This window comes from Montipora capricornis, chromosome 8 (genome assembly GCF_036669925.1).
Source record: "Montipora capricornis isolate CH-2021 chromosome 8, ASM3666992v2, whole genome shotgun sequence".
Taxonomy (NCBI): Eukaryota; Metazoa; Cnidaria; class Anthozoa; order Scleractinia; family Acroporidae; genus Montipora; species Montipora capricornis.
This window is the reverse complement of record NC_090890.1, coordinates 16070842-16088695: the sequence shown is the minus strand read 5'-3', so window position 1 is coordinate 16088695 and position 17854 is coordinate 16070842. Positions and strand designations below refer to the sequence as shown.

The 17854-nt window shown below is 40.5% G+C and overlaps 1 protein-coding gene across 1 annotated transcript in view; it reads left to right on the top strand.

The window, feature by feature from the left end:
* The window catches only part of LOC138059300 (leukocyte receptor cluster member 8-like), a 30817-nt gene extending 16512 nt beyond the window's left edge, over positions 1 to 14305 (top strand). The window contains exons 5-15 of the mRNA XM_068904868.1: positions 1295 to 1514; positions 3336 to 3380; positions 4090 to 4233; positions 5413 to 5679; positions 6841 to 6976; positions 7417 to 7509; positions 8693 to 8827; positions 8932 to 9000; positions 10544 to 10673; positions 11536 to 11743; positions 13614 to 14305. Of these exons, the coding sequence (XP_068760969.1) occupies positions 1295 to 1514; positions 3336 to 3380; positions 4090 to 4233; positions 5413 to 5679; positions 6841 to 6976; positions 7417 to 7509; positions 8693 to 8827; positions 8932 to 9000; positions 10544 to 10673; positions 11536 to 11743; positions 13614 to 13773 (1607 nt within the window). The 3' untranslated portion in view covers positions 13774 to 14305. The remainder of the gene's footprint in view (positions 1 to 1294; positions 1515 to 3335; positions 3381 to 4089; positions 4234 to 5412; positions 5680 to 6840; positions 6977 to 7416; positions 7510 to 8692; positions 8828 to 8931; positions 9001 to 10543; positions 10674 to 11535; positions 11744 to 13613) is intronic.
* Positions 14306 to 17854: the final 3549 nt, after the last annotated feature.

Sequence of the window (17854 nt, the reverse complement as noted above, 5' to 3'; positions counted from 1 at the left end):
TTTGCGATTTACTGGTGCAGCCAAAAGTACGAGAGAAAAATTGAACGTAGCAAAAATCTCCCAAAATTTCTTCGCTGATGGTACCTTAAGTTGGCAATTTTAATTTTTTTCTATGTCGCAAATTTTGTTGCTGATGGCAAAATATTTTATTCTCGATTGATACTTCTGAAAACTTCTTCTTCTCTCCCTAAAAACTGTGTATCAATATTTATTTACTTTTGCATCAATATTTGTTTTGCATAAAGCAGGTTAACAAAATCTGTACCTTGCTTAGTTCGCATTTTTGAGCATTAAAATAGAATTTTCAGTCCTATGTTTCTGACGGAAAGTCCTATGTTTTGAGGTCACCCATTCAAATACTAACCCCGTCCAACAGGGCTTAGAGTGCACGCTCAAACAAGTTTGTGGTGAAATAGAAGTTGTAAGGGAACTTGGCTTAAGGGCGGTGCCTACTAATTAAAGATATTTTTGCCCTGGTGTGTGATTATGCAGGAACTGTAGATCTTAACAAGTGTTATTGAAATCCAAAAAGAAAATTGGGGGTAACCACGCATTTTTCAAAGATAATTCATGAATAATATTTGTAAAAAGCTTAAAATACAAAGCTGTGTATGACGTTCTTTCTCAAATTGAAGCTTAATTATCTCTCTTATCATTGTTACCCCCAGTTTTCGTTTTGGATACCAAGAGTACTTACTAAGATCTACTTTCTCCGGGTAGTTTTAAACCGCGCAAAAATATCCCTATATTTGTAAGCATCACCGATAGGAAATCTGAGTGTCTTGAGATGCGCAGAACGTATGCGCAGTAACAATAGCAGGCACCGTCCTTAAATTTCTCAAATTTCGTCGCTTCTTCTCTCGTGCTCTTTCCTGTTCTTTAATCTTTATCCTGTTGCTCGTCACTAATGTGATTTCCCGCCAATGCAATGCTGCTTCACGATTTCCAGCCAAGGAAAATTTCCCGAAAACTCCCGTCCCCAGAGGCTGTCCTGCCTCCCTGCCTCCACCCCAACAGTCTGTACGGGCAAATGTACGTGACGTCATAACCAAAATTTCTCACATTGATAGATTACCCAAAAAATCTTACCCATGGTGCTCCGCTGACACGCTTCGTGCACCTGAGCTCCGCTATCAATACATGTATTCAAACATGACTTCAAGGGTTTCAAGGCAAATTGACTGCTCCCAAACATGACTGGCTGCAAACATGCCTGTTTTTATCTGGTAAAGAATTACATGCACCCTAAGTGCCTTTGGAGATTTAAACCTATGGCAACAATCTTCCATTACAGGGGAAAATGTGGATAACAATAATGTTCCACCGTCAAAGAACAAAAAGTTTAAACCTTCATATGGTACAGGTCCTTACCAAACTGAAAGTTATAGTCCCTCTTCTGGTACAGAAATGGCTGACCCAAATGATTCTACGTGGAAGCAACAGCCACAGCAACCACCAACATCACCCTATCAGAAACCAAAACCAGAGAAATCCTCCCCAGTAAAGGACTCCAGGTTGGTATTTTTGCTACTTTTGTACTGATTTGAATGAGGTTAAACGAAGTTTAACCAAGTAAACAACTAGGAGCGACTTCAGCCAGTTGGTCAGTGGTTTTAGTATACTTGCGCATGCGTGGAATACCTAGTGCTTTAGGCTGTATCGCTTATTTATCAGTGTGGCGGGAAGTAGGAGCATTGTGTGTGGAGCATTTAGCGGTTTTTTGTTTCCTATATACAGTCGTCATTCCGTAGATGTGTTCAAAACTGCTTTCCTGTTAGTCAGGATTCCTTTTGGGTCCAGTTACGGGTTTGTTTTGGGGGAAACGCAACTTCGGGCGAACTTGCGATCGAGTTTGGATAGCCGCCATGTTGGAGTCTTGTCGCTTTATTTTTGGCAAAGTCAGTTCACGCAGCTTCAGTAAGCGTTTTCTCCCATCGAGATCTTATTCAGGGCCCCGCTTCTTATCGCATAAAGCCATTCACGACCACGTGGAATTTGCTTGGGATCACGGCGTGACCTTTGGCCATCTCCGATCCCCGTACAAGAATCACCTCGCGGGAAGCTTGTCTTCGACCGACCTTGGACAGCGTATCCTTTGCACAGTTTCATATGGGACAGGGCATTTCATGCATTTGAGCTACACATAGCTCAGGTGTTAGGTGGCGTAGCGTCAATTTTAGCGTCTCGCTCGTATTCTGTCAGGCTTTTAGCGTTATGGTCGCGTCATAGGCACTCTCTCTTGGTTGTAGTTTGTTTCTAGTTTTGCTTTGGGCCTTGAACTCGACTATAAGCATATTTTTGATACTACTATTACTATTATCAAGAGGCTTGGGCCGTTGTATATTTTATGTATCGGCGTGGTGTTAGCGTGTATTTTCTCTTTTCATTTGCTAGCTAGCATGTTGCGTGGACTTGTTTTGTACAGTTTTTCGTACTTATGTAGTTTAATATAATTACTTAGTTTACGAGGAGCAAGCGTTATACTTTTTTGCATTGTTGTTTAGCGTTGCGTTCCACCTTAGAGTTGCATTGCGTTGTTTTTTAGCGTTGCATTGCGGGGCGTTATAGATATATATATATATATATTTTGTATTGCGTGGCGTTGTATTCTCAGCGTTGTTTAGCGTTGCGTTGCGTCTTAGCGTTGCATTGCGGTGTATTCCCAGCGTTGTTTTTTAGCGTTGTATTGCATGGCGTTGTATTCTCAGCGTTGTTAGCGTGGTGCTGTATTCTTGGCGATGTTGTCTAGTGTGTGTTGTTTCCCCAGTCCACTTCCGCCCCATTACACCCCTCTCCATTCCGCAGTCTGCTGTTGTCCACATGTGCATGGATCCCTTGGGTTGGTTGTAGTTTCTGGGTTGTTCTGGCAGTTTGCGGTTAGCACATTGCAGTGGTCTAGGCTGTTAGCGTGGTCATGAGCAGCTCTTTGGTTGTTGGGTGCCGTCGGATTGGGCGAGTCGGGGCTCTTGCTTAGGGGCCATGAGCCCCTCTCTCCGAGCCATCTAGGCTCGGAGGTCCTCCGGCTGGGCGTGGGGGCTCATGGCTGGGTTGTCAGGTTTTGCCAGCCATCGGTGCAGTCTCCACCTTGGAGCTGGCTGCCAATAGTGAAGCTCCAGGATGTTTCGGGCACCCAACCTCCAAAGAGCGACGATGTTGTTTAAAGTCGTTTTGGCCCGAGTTCTCAAACTTAAAACATTACTGCACAGTGACCACAACATTTTGAAGGAAGTTAACAGCTCATAATAAATTGAGTAAAATTTGTGTGTTGTCTTCTGTATTTTCTTCTCAAGATGTATTCTGCTTCTTAAATTATTTTGTTTATTTATTTTTTGCAGGGATGATAGCTCTCTGTCTGCTCAGGAATGGCCACCAAGCTTGAGGTATATGTTTTATAACAATTTACATGTATAACAGAGATCTCATTAGAATTAACCTGCAATCAGGCCCATTTTAGCTTCGCTCTGAATACATGTGTGTTCTCTTACGTCGTCACTCACTAAAATTCCGGACTGTCGGCGGACCAAACTCATGATCTGATTGGCAGTCAAAACGCTTCGTGATTGCTTGCAGCTCTTGCGAAGTCCCCTAGACTGATTAGCCATTAGCGTAATATGAAGAATGTTTCCACCTTTTTTTCTTACAACGACAGTGCAACTTGATTTTGTTGGAATAAAATAATGTAACTACACGTATGCATCTCGAAGATTTCATAACTTCTCCAGGGTCGCCCATCCAGATACTAACCCCGCCGGATAATGATGGGCTTTTCAGGCCAGTGCAACACAATCTCGGCAGAACAGAACATGCAACAACGACTGTTAAGAATCCCTACTGGCCGGAGGCAAACCAGTTGGCTATTTACGAGCGCAGCTGAGAAGTTGAACCAGGGACTACCAGGAACAAATTCAACTATTGGTCACGTGTCTTGAACCCGGGATCCCCAGATCTCAAGGCAAGCGCCCTAACCACTGGGCCCCACTGCCTCCATATTTTAAAAGTTAAAATCAGATGTTTGGAATTGTGAATGTAATAATTTTATGTTATTTAGTTGCAAATCACTGATGTGCAAATGATGTGTTGTCGGTATAGGGAATATGTCCAGAAAGCATTCGAAAAGTGTGAAACAGAATCAGATAAAGATCAGACTGAGCAATACCTGAAAAATATGCTGACAACTTCATTCAAAGATGGAACTGCTTGGGTCGTTGATTGGAATAAAGAACAATTGCCAAGGTAAGAATGATTGTTAGGGTGGAAAGCAACAGTTACAACCAACCAGAAATTAATAAAGGCTTTAGGGGAAAAAGCCCAAGCTTCTGTTGGGCAAGAAACTGGTAAAATTATATATATCTCAGTAAACAATGCCGGTAAAGTTAGCGAGGTTAACATGGGGATGAAGGAAAGGAGAAAAAAAGAAAGAAATATTGTCACAACTCACAATCTCATACAAATAAGTTATTGATTTCAGTGGATCTGGTGACGATGCGGCTAAATAATTAACAATTATTGGGCGAGGTTGAGCAAAATATCGTGATTTGTCAGTGGCAAGCAGACACCAATCATGTTATTTTGTGATAGCCCAGTTTAATAATTATTTATCATTCGATCACTGAGTTTGTTTTTTATTTTTGTTTTCGGGAAGCTGTAAGCTGAGTCGCGTATACAGGTTTTGCACGGCAGCCATGTTGCATGCATATGGCAGGAACAATGAAAATGTTTGCATTAGAAAGAACATTTGTTCCCATAGGAAAAAGAATCTAGTGTTCCTGCCATGCAACATGGCTGCTGTGCAAAACCTCTATTGGCAAAAATCAATTTGTTTCCTTCTCAGCATAATTTTATTTGTAGACTTCAAATTGTACTTACAGTCAAACGCTCAATAACAAAATGTAGGCATAAACAAAGCTGAAAATTTTCACAGTCTTCAAGGACTTGAAATCCAAATCCCAGAGAGGGAAAAATGTGGTATTCATTGATAAAGAAGCTTTAATATGCTCTCCGACAGTTTACCGATCTGCAATTTTCACACAAGAGTGTGGTTTCAATAACGCATGAGCAGGATATTATTTGCAGGACACGTGGTGGGATCTCGGCCAATGAAAAAGAAGGAAATACATCGAATGATAAAAAGTATTGCTTGCTGGGGTTAACGTGTATTAATTGATCAGAATGAAAAGTATCGGTACATGTGGATAAAATCTAGTGTACATGCTGATGATAACTGATCATCATAAAAGCTGGGGTAGAGTTGGCAGCACTTGAAAGAACAGTCTTATTGGGATCGCAAGCATCCTCCCGAGAGTCCTTAAAATCTAAGGTTGCTTGTTGCCACCTGATGTTGGGACTAAATTTTCTGGAATTGCTGTATCTGCCGTGAAAGCATTAATTTTTTTTTTCATATTTTATGGTAAGCTTAAAGAGATCTCCACAAGAAGAGAAAAAGCTACCAAGATGGCATCCTTCACGAAGGAGATCCCCACCAGCAACCAGACGAAGAAGAGAAAGAAGCAGAAGTTTATCACATTCCAGAAGTTACAGTAGAAGTAGAAGTAGAAGCAGAAGCCCTAGTCCAGAGAACAAGATGAGACCGAAATTTGATAATAAAAGGCTTGGAAAGAAATCCCCAAAACAGAAAGGCAAAGGTCAGAAAACACCGAAAGGAAAGAAGAATGCAAAAGGGTAAGCAATGTAGGAGTTTGCTAAAGTCGAAAGTTATTGCCGCCGAGCAAGGAAGCGAGCGAGCAGCAACATAATCTGGATTTAGGGAGAAGTATGCAAGCTGCGACGAATTCTCGAATTCGAGAGTGCATTACGTTTAACTGGAGTGCATTGCATTTAACCAGAATGCACTGGGCCACAAGCAACGTAAAAAATAAATAAACAGCCTCTAAGTAAATAAGTAATAATTTGCACTACAGCTGCCCCTGATGTTAAGTACAGTTGTACGTGGAATTCAGTTTGTCCAGGGCGGGGAGATTACAAATCAGTACTGAATATGAAAAGGGCGTCGTGAATAGTGGGCATTGATCATGGCGGATATGGTGGTGTACCATTCGAAACAGAAGCTAAAGGAAACACAAAGTCAATTTGTACGGCAAATTGTGGCCACCGGTTTTTAAAAATGTAACATTCTGCAAAGGGTGAAGTTTGTTAGTCTCAAATAACGTAATGAATAACCACTGATGTTGCACAGTTTTGTGTCAATGCTTTATTTAGATGTCCTTGATCTGGATTATAATTATTATAATTAATTGATCTGGATTATAATTATAATGACAGTTACGCTTCCTTGAATTCTAGAATCATAAAAAGAACTGTGACGAAATTGTCGTTACTCAAACTTGTAGAATGATTTGAAAAACTACGATGAAACCGTATAACACTTTAATTAAACAATGTATTTGGTGCAGTTAGTAGTTCAAGTTACATGTACTGTATGCACATATGGGGAGAAGCCATATCAAATCAAATCAAATCAAATCAAATCTTTAATTTAGTTCTTTTTCATAGAATTCTATAATTAATTAATTTTAATTACTTAAAACAATCAAAATGATAGACCTAAGATTAATGTAGCGGTAATAATTTTTTATGATGATGAAATGCAAGTTGAGGCGCTAAATCACTCGGATGGCTTTCTTATTAGCTACCTAATAAGCTGACTAAACATCGTCAGTGATTTTCTTTTACTCATGCATGGATGATACAATTATGCCAATGTTGCTGTACATCAAGGCTATTTCCGGTGGAAATTTTACATTTATAAATATACTACTGTAAATGAAGTTTTAACCATCTTTTAGAGTGTTCACGACTGTTTTTACATTCAATTTGTTTCAGGCAAAAAATAGTTTACAATGCAAGTGCTGACCCAGAGGCACAAGAAAAAATCCAAAAACGGGCTGAAAGATTTAAAGCGTCTTTAAACCCACAGCGATCCACAACACCAAGTATTCTCAGTACAATACAGATGATGGTGAGAGGGGTTAACTTCATTGTTCTCCCTCTGTTCTGTGATAATACATGTTATTGTATAAATGATAATGAATGTACAGCTGTATACTGGGATGCTGTTCTAACTGTCAGCAAACACTACACCATTCCTTTTGGAGACAAGTCACTGTCGATCTCTGTCACCTACATCTGTTTGATCATTGTCCCCCTTGTCAGTTATTTTTCCCTTCTAGTCAGCTGGAGTCATGTTCTTGGTGTTCTGCCAGAAAGATTGAACTTTTTTCTGGCCCATTCACAAAGCAGCTTTTTTCCATATCCTCCTTTCAAATTGTTGTATTTGCCAGTATTATTAGTGGCTCTCTTGTTTGCGATGAAAGCAGGCTTCATCATGCCCTAATCTCTTCTAACCCTAGGACTATGAGGAAGGTGAGTGTAATATCTGATTTTAATTGTTTGTTTTAGTCATGTGAAGATGGCGAGGAGATGGATTGGAGTCAGTATCATGTTGTTGGCACTTGTCAAGACCTGGAGAAGCCCTATCTTAGACTAACTTCGGTAAGTAGCGACGTATTTCCTCATTCCGTGGGTTGCCGTAGGCAGCCACGAGACCACTGAACTCGGGCTCGTTCCTTTTCCTTTTTATTTTTCTTCATCGTAGTCACAAATTGCAATTTTTGTTGAAATTCCCGTGTTCCGGGAGTTGTTTTGTAGCAACCTGAAAAAACATTTTCCTGACCCGCTATTTGAACTCGGGCTCTGTCGCCTCCAGGAGCAAGGATGGCACAGTCGGTTAGTTCACGTCCTTGGTGCAAGAGATCCTGAGATCTCACATCCTTGTTTCAACTCACTCTCCGTTCTGTGTAGCTTAAGTAGCTTTAAATACCCGTAAAACGGAGCACTGATGGAGAGGGGGGAATAAAATGAGCTCACCGTCGACATCAGGTTTGTCAGTTGAATTACTGTTACGTATTAGTAGTAGTAGTAGGTGCATCCGAACTTCAGTTCGGTGACATGATGAAATTCCTCATCCAGATCAATCTGTCTGCCATTGCTGCTCTCATTTCGTCGTTGTTAAGCCCGGTGTCGCTCCTGGAAAGCGACACCGGGCGCGTTACGAATTATCGACGTTAAATATGGTTGCTTTGCTTTACTTCACTTCACTTCACTTCACTTCATTTTAGGAGCGCGAGCAATGACTCAGCGCCATTTGGTTCTACTCTTGCGTTTGGAACTCTCGTACATTTTTGTCTTGAGCGATTACGAAAAAAGTTAAAAAAATGAAACCTCTTGGTTTTTCTTGATGTCTTTGTCGACGTCTCCGGCATAGATCTTAAGGTCCCCACTATGGTTTAGTTATGACGTAGAAACACCCTGGTCAGAGTTTTTCTCTGTCCTTGTGTTTGCCCATTGCCATTAGTAGGGCTAACGCTCATGTGGTTCATATGGGGTACAAAACTAGCACTTCACATTATACTCTAATCAGTCATGTCTGTTCACGTATAAACATAGTTTGATGTTATTATTTGATAGTCCAGGATCAAGATAATTGCTTCTGAATGTGTTTTACGTGCCTGATTTGAATCAAAGTACACGTGATACTCTAGTATAATTTGTGACCCTATTTGGGAATTTATTGTTACATGTATTATTGGGGCCTTCCATGTCGTTTTCTCTCGAGAATGCCAAATTTTGAAATTCTGTATTACGGCTAAATATTGCTTTATGTTTCACTTTTTAGGCGCCAGACCCATCTACTGTTCGCCCCGCTGAAGTGCTCGTCAAGGCTATGGAAAATATAAAGAATCGATGGAGGCAGAGGCAAGACTATGCCTATGCTTGTGAACAGCTTAAGTCTGTTCGTCAGGATCTTACGGTACAAGACAGTTCTCAACTGTTTCTAACAACGAGACTAAAGTTCCACCATACATATTTATTATGGTGTAATGCTGAGGGGTTTTAATTTTCTGTGTTTACCAGGTGCAGGGAATTAGAGACTCGTTCACAGTTCAAGTCTACGAAACTCATGCTAGAATAGCCTTAGAAAAGGTTAGTCATTTCGACACATGTTTTATAGATATATAGTACGAAATGAATGATGGAATGTTTTTCCTCCTCCGGGTTTCTCAGAGGCTGTGGTTTTTCTCTAAGGAGCACACCATATTGTAAACTCAAATGAAATGTAGTCCAACTAGGTCAGTTCACCTTATTAGCAATTGCTGTCGTAAAGACAGGGCTTGAGACTAACTTTTCAGCCCATTAGCCTAGTGGCTAGTATCAGGTCTGATTTCAGTAGCCAAATCTAAATTTGCACTAGCCAGTCTCGTCATGCGCAGTTTCATTCATTTGCAAAAACTATCCAATCTCGACCCCAGAACTCTTCTCTTGACTGAAGGGAGAGAACAGCTCTGAGGAACCATAAAATAAATGAAAGAAAAGGTCTTCTCATTGGTTTTGGTGAAGAACAATCAAAAGCATCTCTAATTTTTGGCTCCAATTTTTGGCTACAAGAACCTTATGACGCATGTTCTCACTACATAGTTTCTTAGAGCCTTGGGTCGATCCGAGGCTCTGGTGACGATAATGAAAACTGTCACGAAAAAAAATCCACATTTGCAAACACAACCCGCGCTACTATTAAATATTTCCATATCGTTGTTTCCTCACTTTTGCGTCGCTACTCATCGCGAAAAACACGAAGCGATAGAGAATTTTCTCTCTTGCGTCTTGTTTGCAATCATTTACGATTGGTCGGAGATGAACATAAAAGGTGTTTCCATTTACGCAAACTGTTTGCGATCAAGTTATCGGAAGGTGCTTGCGATTGTTTGCGACGGAGTTACGAGCATATGGAAACTAGGCTTTAACAGCAGCCGAGAAGTTCCGCATGATTTTACACGTGATTAATCGTTCATAACGGGAGGCAGGGAAACTGTGATCCGTGTTTGCCTCTTCAGTTTTCTTTCCAACTTATCATTTTCTAAGGCAGTAAATTCCATAGAATCCGCTCACAGTTTCTGTTTTTTTTTAGTTTCTGTTCTCTCCTTCTGCCCCTGTCATACGAAATAATTTTCATTTTTGTTTTCGTCCAGAACTCCACTGCTTCACAATAGTTACTAGCCCTATAGACCTTATTCATAAATGGCGGTCACATTTATAATTCTTTTGTCCATTTGCAAATTAGCCTACCAAGCCTCGATACCATACAGTGGATTGAAAATAATTCTTGCTCTAAAATGAGGCTTGGTAGGCTAATTTGCACTTGGACAAAAGAATTATAAATGTGACCGCCATTTATGAATAAGGTCTATTGGCTACTGAAAGCTCAAAATCTACTAGCCTAAACTGAAATTTCACTAGCCTGTGGGGTAGATGGCAACCGTTAGTCTCGAGCCCTGATTTAAGAGATTTTTTGGATTTCGTATACATCTCGAGGTTTCTCCTAGGCGTTTCATAATGATCACGAGAGATTCCAAAACGCAGACTAATAAGCAATGAAAAATTTATTGTAATGGGGGGCAAATTTTTTGATTGGTTGATTCCACGTTTTCGTTCCTGACTTGCTTTCCTGCCAATGCGTTTGTCTTTGCAGGGAGATCGTGAAGAATTCAACCAATGCCAGACACAGCTAAAAGCCCTATACGCCGAAAACTTGCCGGGAAGCATATTCGAATTTACTGCTTACAGATTGCTCTACTACATACTCACCAAAAATACTTTGGGTATCCTTGATAATTGTTTCAGCTACCTTACTTGATCATATGCTTGCCGACAAATTAGGAGTGTAGAAAGAGTTGTGTTATCCGTGATGCATTCTTGTCTCCCTATTGTAATGAGCGATACCCTCGTGAGTGACAGGCTATTTTTTGTTGATTTATTAGAACTTCTTACACGGTTACCCCTCACTAGGTACTTACAGTATCTGCATCTTAAGAAGTGTAATAATTGAACTGAACACGAGCAATTATTATTGAAATATCTTACGTGCTATTTGGAAACTTGTCGAAACAGGTATGAAAAGGTAGAATGTTAACTGTAAAGGGAATCATTAAGAAGGCGTAAGGGCCGATTTACACGATACGATTTTTGTCGCATGCGACAACGGCTTACGACAGGCCTACGACAGGACTTTACGATTGTCGCAGCGTTTTAAAACATGTTTTAAAATGCTACGACATTTTTGCAGACGTACACAACAATCGTAAATGATGTCGTGGGCCTGTCGTAAGCCGTTGTCGCATGCGACAAAAATCGTACCGTGTAAATCGGCCCTAAGAGGTTTGAGGCTAAGACTTAGGGCCGATTTACACGATACGATTTTGTCGCATGCGACAAGCACGACAGGCCTACGACATGAGTAACGATTGTCGCAGCGTTTTAAAACATGTTTTAAAATGCTACAACACTTTTTCAGACGTACACAACAATCGTAAATCATGTCGTGGGCCTGTCGTAAGCTGTTGTCGCATGCGACAAAAATCCTGCCGTGTAAATCGGCCCTTAGAAAGACATCGATGGCTTGTCAAATAGGTCTCTTTCTTTGAAAGTCTTGGTGTGATTTTCTCCTTGACGTAAATTTATCAGATCTGACCACAGCTTTGGCACGTCTAACGAAAGAAGAAAAATCCGACCCGGCTATAAAACATGCTTTGTTAATACGCTCAGCTTGGGCTTTGTCTAATTATCACACTTTTTTCCAGCTGTATTTGAGTGCTCCCATCATGTCAGGCTATCTATTAGATCTCTTTGTACAGCGCGAGAGAGTTCAAGCCCTCAAGGCCATGGTTAAATCGTGGGTTGTTTTTGTTCTCTATTTACTAGGCCCTTTGACGATCAGCCCCTTTTGTACTGTTTATGGTATTATGGTATCGGTGTGGTCTCTAAGTCAGCAAATAGGAACATCGGAATACAGAATTCTGATAACTTGGTTAAGTGCGATTGTCTTCGGTTAGTTTATTCTTGAGGTTTGCTGCATACTTTGATGGATACTTAGACAACTTGAGTGCAGTTCAACGCCTGTTGAACAAATATTTTACAGTTAAAAAAAACACTGGTTTTTCACTTGCTTGGGAAAAAATTTTCCTTTAAGGAATAAAATGATGATCAATGGAACTTTCCTGGGACCATTTTAAACTATTTGACGTCTTTTGGTTTCACCCAAACGAATTTTAATTTCCGAAAATGACGTACTACGCAACGACAATAGCTGATAGGAGTCTATTTTAAAATGTTACAGTGGTTATCAGTCACACGCGCCCCTCAACGACATTTTTTCATATTTTGAAACTAAAATTTAGGTGGACGTCAATCAAATCTTTCCATGACAATGGTCCCGTGCTCTTGGCAGCAGTTGAATTCGTCATGGAAACATTTGATTGACGTCCACTTAAATTTACTTTTCAAAATGTGATAAAATGTCGTTGAGGGGCGTGTGACTGGTAACCGCTGTAAAGCACATTCTTTGCACTTGTCGAGTCTAGAAACCCGGCGCGCATGTGCAACAGTTAAAATGTGATTCGTCGTGAGGAACAGCTGTACGACGCGGTCGCTCGAGTCCCGTTCAAGTCTACATTTTTTCTTCATGCCTTTTTGAAACTGCTTAAGTTGGTGCTTAGATCGTTACAGTTATTAGTCGAACTTGAAAGAGTTAAAATAAGTGACGTCGTTTAATTCTTCCTCTCCAAGTAAGGGTCTCCTGAATGTTGCTTACTCGGTCGAACCATTCCTCGGCATTGGTTTTCGGCTGAGGAACAATCTGAGAGGGAAGATTGTTTTTGAAAGGACTAGAACCGAGGGTAAAAAAAATGGAGCGCGAAGGATTTCTTAGCTGTGGTTGAACATCACCAGTCGATCTGATCTGCACGTGCAGAGGAATTGTCAGTATTCACTATAACGATCGCACTCAACCGAGTTGTGAACTCGCCTAAAATTGAAATTTAGTTTTGGAGGAGATGTGAGAATAAAAAATTCGAAAATTGGGTTGATCGTCAAAGTCGTGCCCTTAGGTGAATATTATTAGAACCTTCTGAATGTTATGCTTTTTCTGTGTTGTCTCAGGCACGACATGCGTCTTTCGTTCAGGAAGACTTTGTGATTATGTTCATGTAGCGTGTTTGTGAATTTTCATGCTAACTCTGCCTTCTTATTTGTGTGCCTTTGTTGCTATCCGCCTGTTAATTGTTTATCGCTGGAAAACCGTTTAGTGTTAGTATTAAGTTTTGCATTGAGTCACTGATAAATTATTATTGTAAAGTCTTTCTCACTGTTAATGGACTCGAGCCCTTAGTGTTTCCTGTGCAGTTTTTGGGTTAAGTTGTTCGAAGCGTCCACGTTAGTTTGAAACTGGATTAATTGTAATCACAACCTAGAATAACCTGGAATTAACGCAAGCCAGCAACTCAGAATTTAGGTCTTGCTCGTATTCTCGTGGTCGTCGTACCTGTGGGATGATATCCGTAAACGCGACTCGGTATCCAAGGCTAGTTTGACGAGCGAAACATATAGAGGAAGGGTTTGTTGAGGTTGAATTGAAAGTAGTTCAACTGGGATATATGCTCAGTTTGTGAATCTAAAGTCATGTTGTTATTGCTTTACTAACTTGTGTTGTTTTTGCTTTCTCCCTCCTCCTGCTGTTCATGTCACGTGGCTTGTGTGCTGTGTAGGTACCGTCCCTCAATAGCTGTCTCCTTCGTTGAATCCGAGTTAGGTTTCAGTGACGACGGGCAGTGCCTCAAGTTCTTACAAGATCTCGGCGTTGTCCTAACTGCAGATGGTACCAAAGTCGACTGCAAGCAGTCCCAGGGAATTCTCACCGTCAGCTGACCTGTCCCATCCCGTCCCGTTTCAATTAATCGAAATTCAACTTTATTAGGAAATATCAAGTGAATATGAAGTGGACTGGCCCAGTTGTGCCCACTTCATATTTACTTAAAGGTTTTTGGTACAACAAAGGAAATGGAGATATTAGTATATTTTAGGTTTCTTATTTATCACTGTAAATACCAAGAGAATTGAGAGCTTTAATATTCCGACCACTACTGAGTATGTAAGTTAAGTAATGAAGGTTATTTTTTCGTAAGTATCCTTCAGTGGTGGGTCCAAGAGCAGCCAAGCCAGGAGCCACCTGTCGTCGAGTTGACAGAGCTACCGCAGGCTTCTGTTTGCCCTGTGTTGCTGACTGCACTCCTTTTGTCAGCCTTTATCTCTTGCAGGCCAGAACCTTGTGACAAGCAAGATGTGGATACGCTATTGTGCAAGACAACCCACCGGTCTGTATACCAAAGAATACAAGAAGTAACTAATCGAATGAAGTGGATATTTCATGAACTTTTGCATTAAACTGGAATTCTATTCTGTCAGCTTCCTGTTCTTATTTTCATGTAAATATCGATTCTTAGTGAGATCCTTTTCCCCCCGCGTTTTTGTCACCACTGGCAAACGGCAGAAAGAAAAGGTTTTCAGTCCACTTGGAATTCGTGTATTCTTTCTTTTGTTGTTCCTGCGATTAGTTTTCCTGGTTTGAGGCTGACTATCAACACATTGTCATTTTCCCGCCAGACTTTAGAGCACAAGGATGGAGCTACACGTGCTGTTTTTCCACCAAGCTTTTCTACCGGGCCACATGTTGTCATTAAAATTAGGGGCCTTTTGTGGGCTACGTGCCGTCTATTCTGTAGGTTTTTTTAAAACCAATACAACCCCCACAGCCCTGCAATAGTCTTGATGGGGCAGAGTCAAAGACTTAAACTTTGGCATCATTATGTTAACATGTATAGCAATGAGGTTGTATTAAAGCAAGGTCAATGCCAGCCTCGCTTTTATTCAAAGGAGTGGTAACTGAGCACATGACTATAAAACGGTCTATTCCAATAGGCCATTTTCGAAATATCAATATTCAGCTTGATCAGCTTGATTGCAGTGAGGACAAAATACAATAGAAACAAGTTGCAATGAATGTGAAATATATTAACATATCCACTTTCCTTTTCTTTGTCCTCTAAACCTCTCTTTCAAGCTGAATTTTTAAAATAGCAACAGTGGCCCATTTAATGGCGCCGTGAATCACTGGCAGAGGAACGGGTGAATGAGACACTTGTATACAAACGTGAACTTTTCTCTGTTTGTACCCTTAAAACCGCTTTTAGGGAGATGCTTCGCCCATACTGAACGACGTGAACGAGATGAAATTGTAATCGCTAAGGATTTACGATAATGTAAAATTATATTTGAGGTGACGTTTTCGTCGCGGTCGCCGTCGCGGATCTCAGTCCCTATTATTGAAAATATTGCGCCTTTCACAAATATGCGGACTTTCGACCAACGGTCTTTTTACTGGCTTGCCAGTATGGCAAACCAGTTGGAATCTGTGTTTAGTTTCGTGTTTTTTTACTGGGTTGCCAAACCCAGTCGGAAAATGGGTAGATTTCCGTTTTAGTATTTTTTTCCGTGTCGGTAAAAGTCTTGCCTGTCACTCCCCTGCTAAGTGATGTCTTTGTGCATAGAGTCTTCTGTGCGTATTTTGTTAGGTTTGAGGGGGCTGGGGTAATGCGCAGCTTGCTCTGCACAATTAACCTGTAATGGCGTCGGAAGTCATTGTAACGCGAATGGCGTTTTAGTACATCTTTAAAGAAAATATACCCATATGGAGCTCAAGAATGGAACGTCAAGACAGGCGGTGAAACATAAAGATCTGGAATCTTAAAAGCGACGAGTAATGGACTTCGACAGCGTGAATCTTTCGCCCGTCGAGCCGAAATCAAAATATGCTGGACTGCTAATATTTCGCCAAGCCTAAGGTGGTGTTACGTACAACACTGAAACCAAATGGAAATTTCTCTGGTAACTTACGGGTTCAACAAAGACAGAGAAGGAATCGAACACCACAGGTAGATCTGTGATCTCTGTTGTGTGTCTCACAGTGTTTACTGACGTCGCATCTATTTAAAGTTTGCCTGTTTGTCTGGCAAGTAACATTCATTTTGTACCCATCTCTGCAAAGTCTAAAAAATATTGTCAATGTGACAGTGAATAATTACTTGAATGAAAGCTTCTTGTCCCTTTTGTGCTTTATTATTCACGGTCAAGGTTCTTTCGAAAAGGGTTGAATGTGAACTGTCAGAAATTTATTTAATTGCATATGCTTTGTGATTGTGTGTTTCGCTTGCACGCACGCAACTGAAATAGGAAGGGTTTCTTGCCTCTTATAGCAAATATGTTGCTTGTTTCAATAAATGTTTCGCTGGAAAATATTTCTGTGAAATTTCTAGCTTTTGGAAATTTATCATGTTGTGTAATTTTCGAGCTTAGCAAATTTGCATACATGTGTTGAAATGTGATACGGAGAGAATTTTTGTAGTAACGCTTAAGTCACGAAAATAAACAGGTCTGTTGGAAGCGTGCTTGAGTTTCAACAAAATGACCCCCAAAATCGGCAAAAGATTGTGACGCTGATGAATAATAAAGTAGCTGCTATTACCAAAACGATGGAATTACCTGGTGATAAATAACCTTGTCTTGGAGAGTAAATTTTTGATTTTCCAGAAACAATGGTCAACCTCTGAGAGTTGGGCGATTGTGATCTTTGTGTTGAATTCGCACATTTCTTGTCAAAATTTATAACAATCGAAAGAAAAAGAAAACTAACAAAAACAAAAACCCGGTAGCTTGGCATCATTTGACACAGTTGCTTCACTGTTTCGCGAGTAAACATGCCGCGGTAAAATAACGCGGTAACTTGATCAGAGCACCCGCTGAATTCGATGTGCGATTTACTCGGTGCAGCCAAACTTGTACAATTACAACAAAACAACTAAAATCTCCCAAACTGTTTTTCGCTGATGGTAACTTTTTCTATCCGTGGTGCCAAAATAACTTGTGTTTTCATGTCGTAGAGTTTGGTACCGATGGCAACATCTTTTATTCTCGATCGCCCGTCCTGAAACTTCCTTCTGCTCTTCTTACAAATTGTGTATCCATATTTATTTACTTTTACATCAATATTTGTTTTGCATAAAGCAAGCTAACAAAATCTGTATCTTGCTTGGTTCGCAGTTGATAGCATGAAAATAGAATTTTCGGTCCTATGCTTCTGTTACTGAGTGGTATATTTCTTACTAACCCCGCCGAACAGGTATAAACTTCAGCTTTCAACTTCAGCTTTCAACTTTTGTTTGTAAAGCTGTCAGATGCTGTCAGTGCACGCTTACACTTGTGGTGGAAAGAAGTTGCATGATCAACATGTCAGCCCAGAAGCCAATGTTTCTCGATTCCCTTTTATTTTCTTCAATCTCTCTGGGTTCAGTACTTTGCTAGTAACCACATGTCTTCTCAAGGGGCTATTTATCTAAGACTTCTACCATGGCGCTACAATGATAGACAATACCAAAACAATATCGTGTACTGTTAGACCTACATATTACGCAAAGACAACTGTCAACATGTCATCCCAGAAGACAATGTTTTTCACTTCCCATTTATTTTCTTCAATCTTTCTGGGCTCAGTACTTTGCTAGTAACCACATGTCTTCTCAGGCTATTTACCCAAGACTTCTACCATGGCACTACAATGATAGACAATACCAAAACAATATCGTGCACTGTTAGAGCTACATGTTACGCAAGGACAACTTGAATCTCCTGGAAGACAACACACAGCTTACTTGACTTTATGGAATAAATCGCTGTGTTACTTCACTACCACACGTAAGCAATGCATGTCAATTTTTTTTAAAGAGGACAGGAATTTCTTCTTTCTGACAAATGATTAATTAATAGGCCGGTAGCGAGGTTTTTAACCACAGAAAAGGAACTGTTTCATAGTACGAACGTCTGAGTACATGTGAGCCAAAGGGCCTCTGGTGGTTTGGGTTGTGGTTTGACTTCTGGTTTTAATTCTGGGTGACCC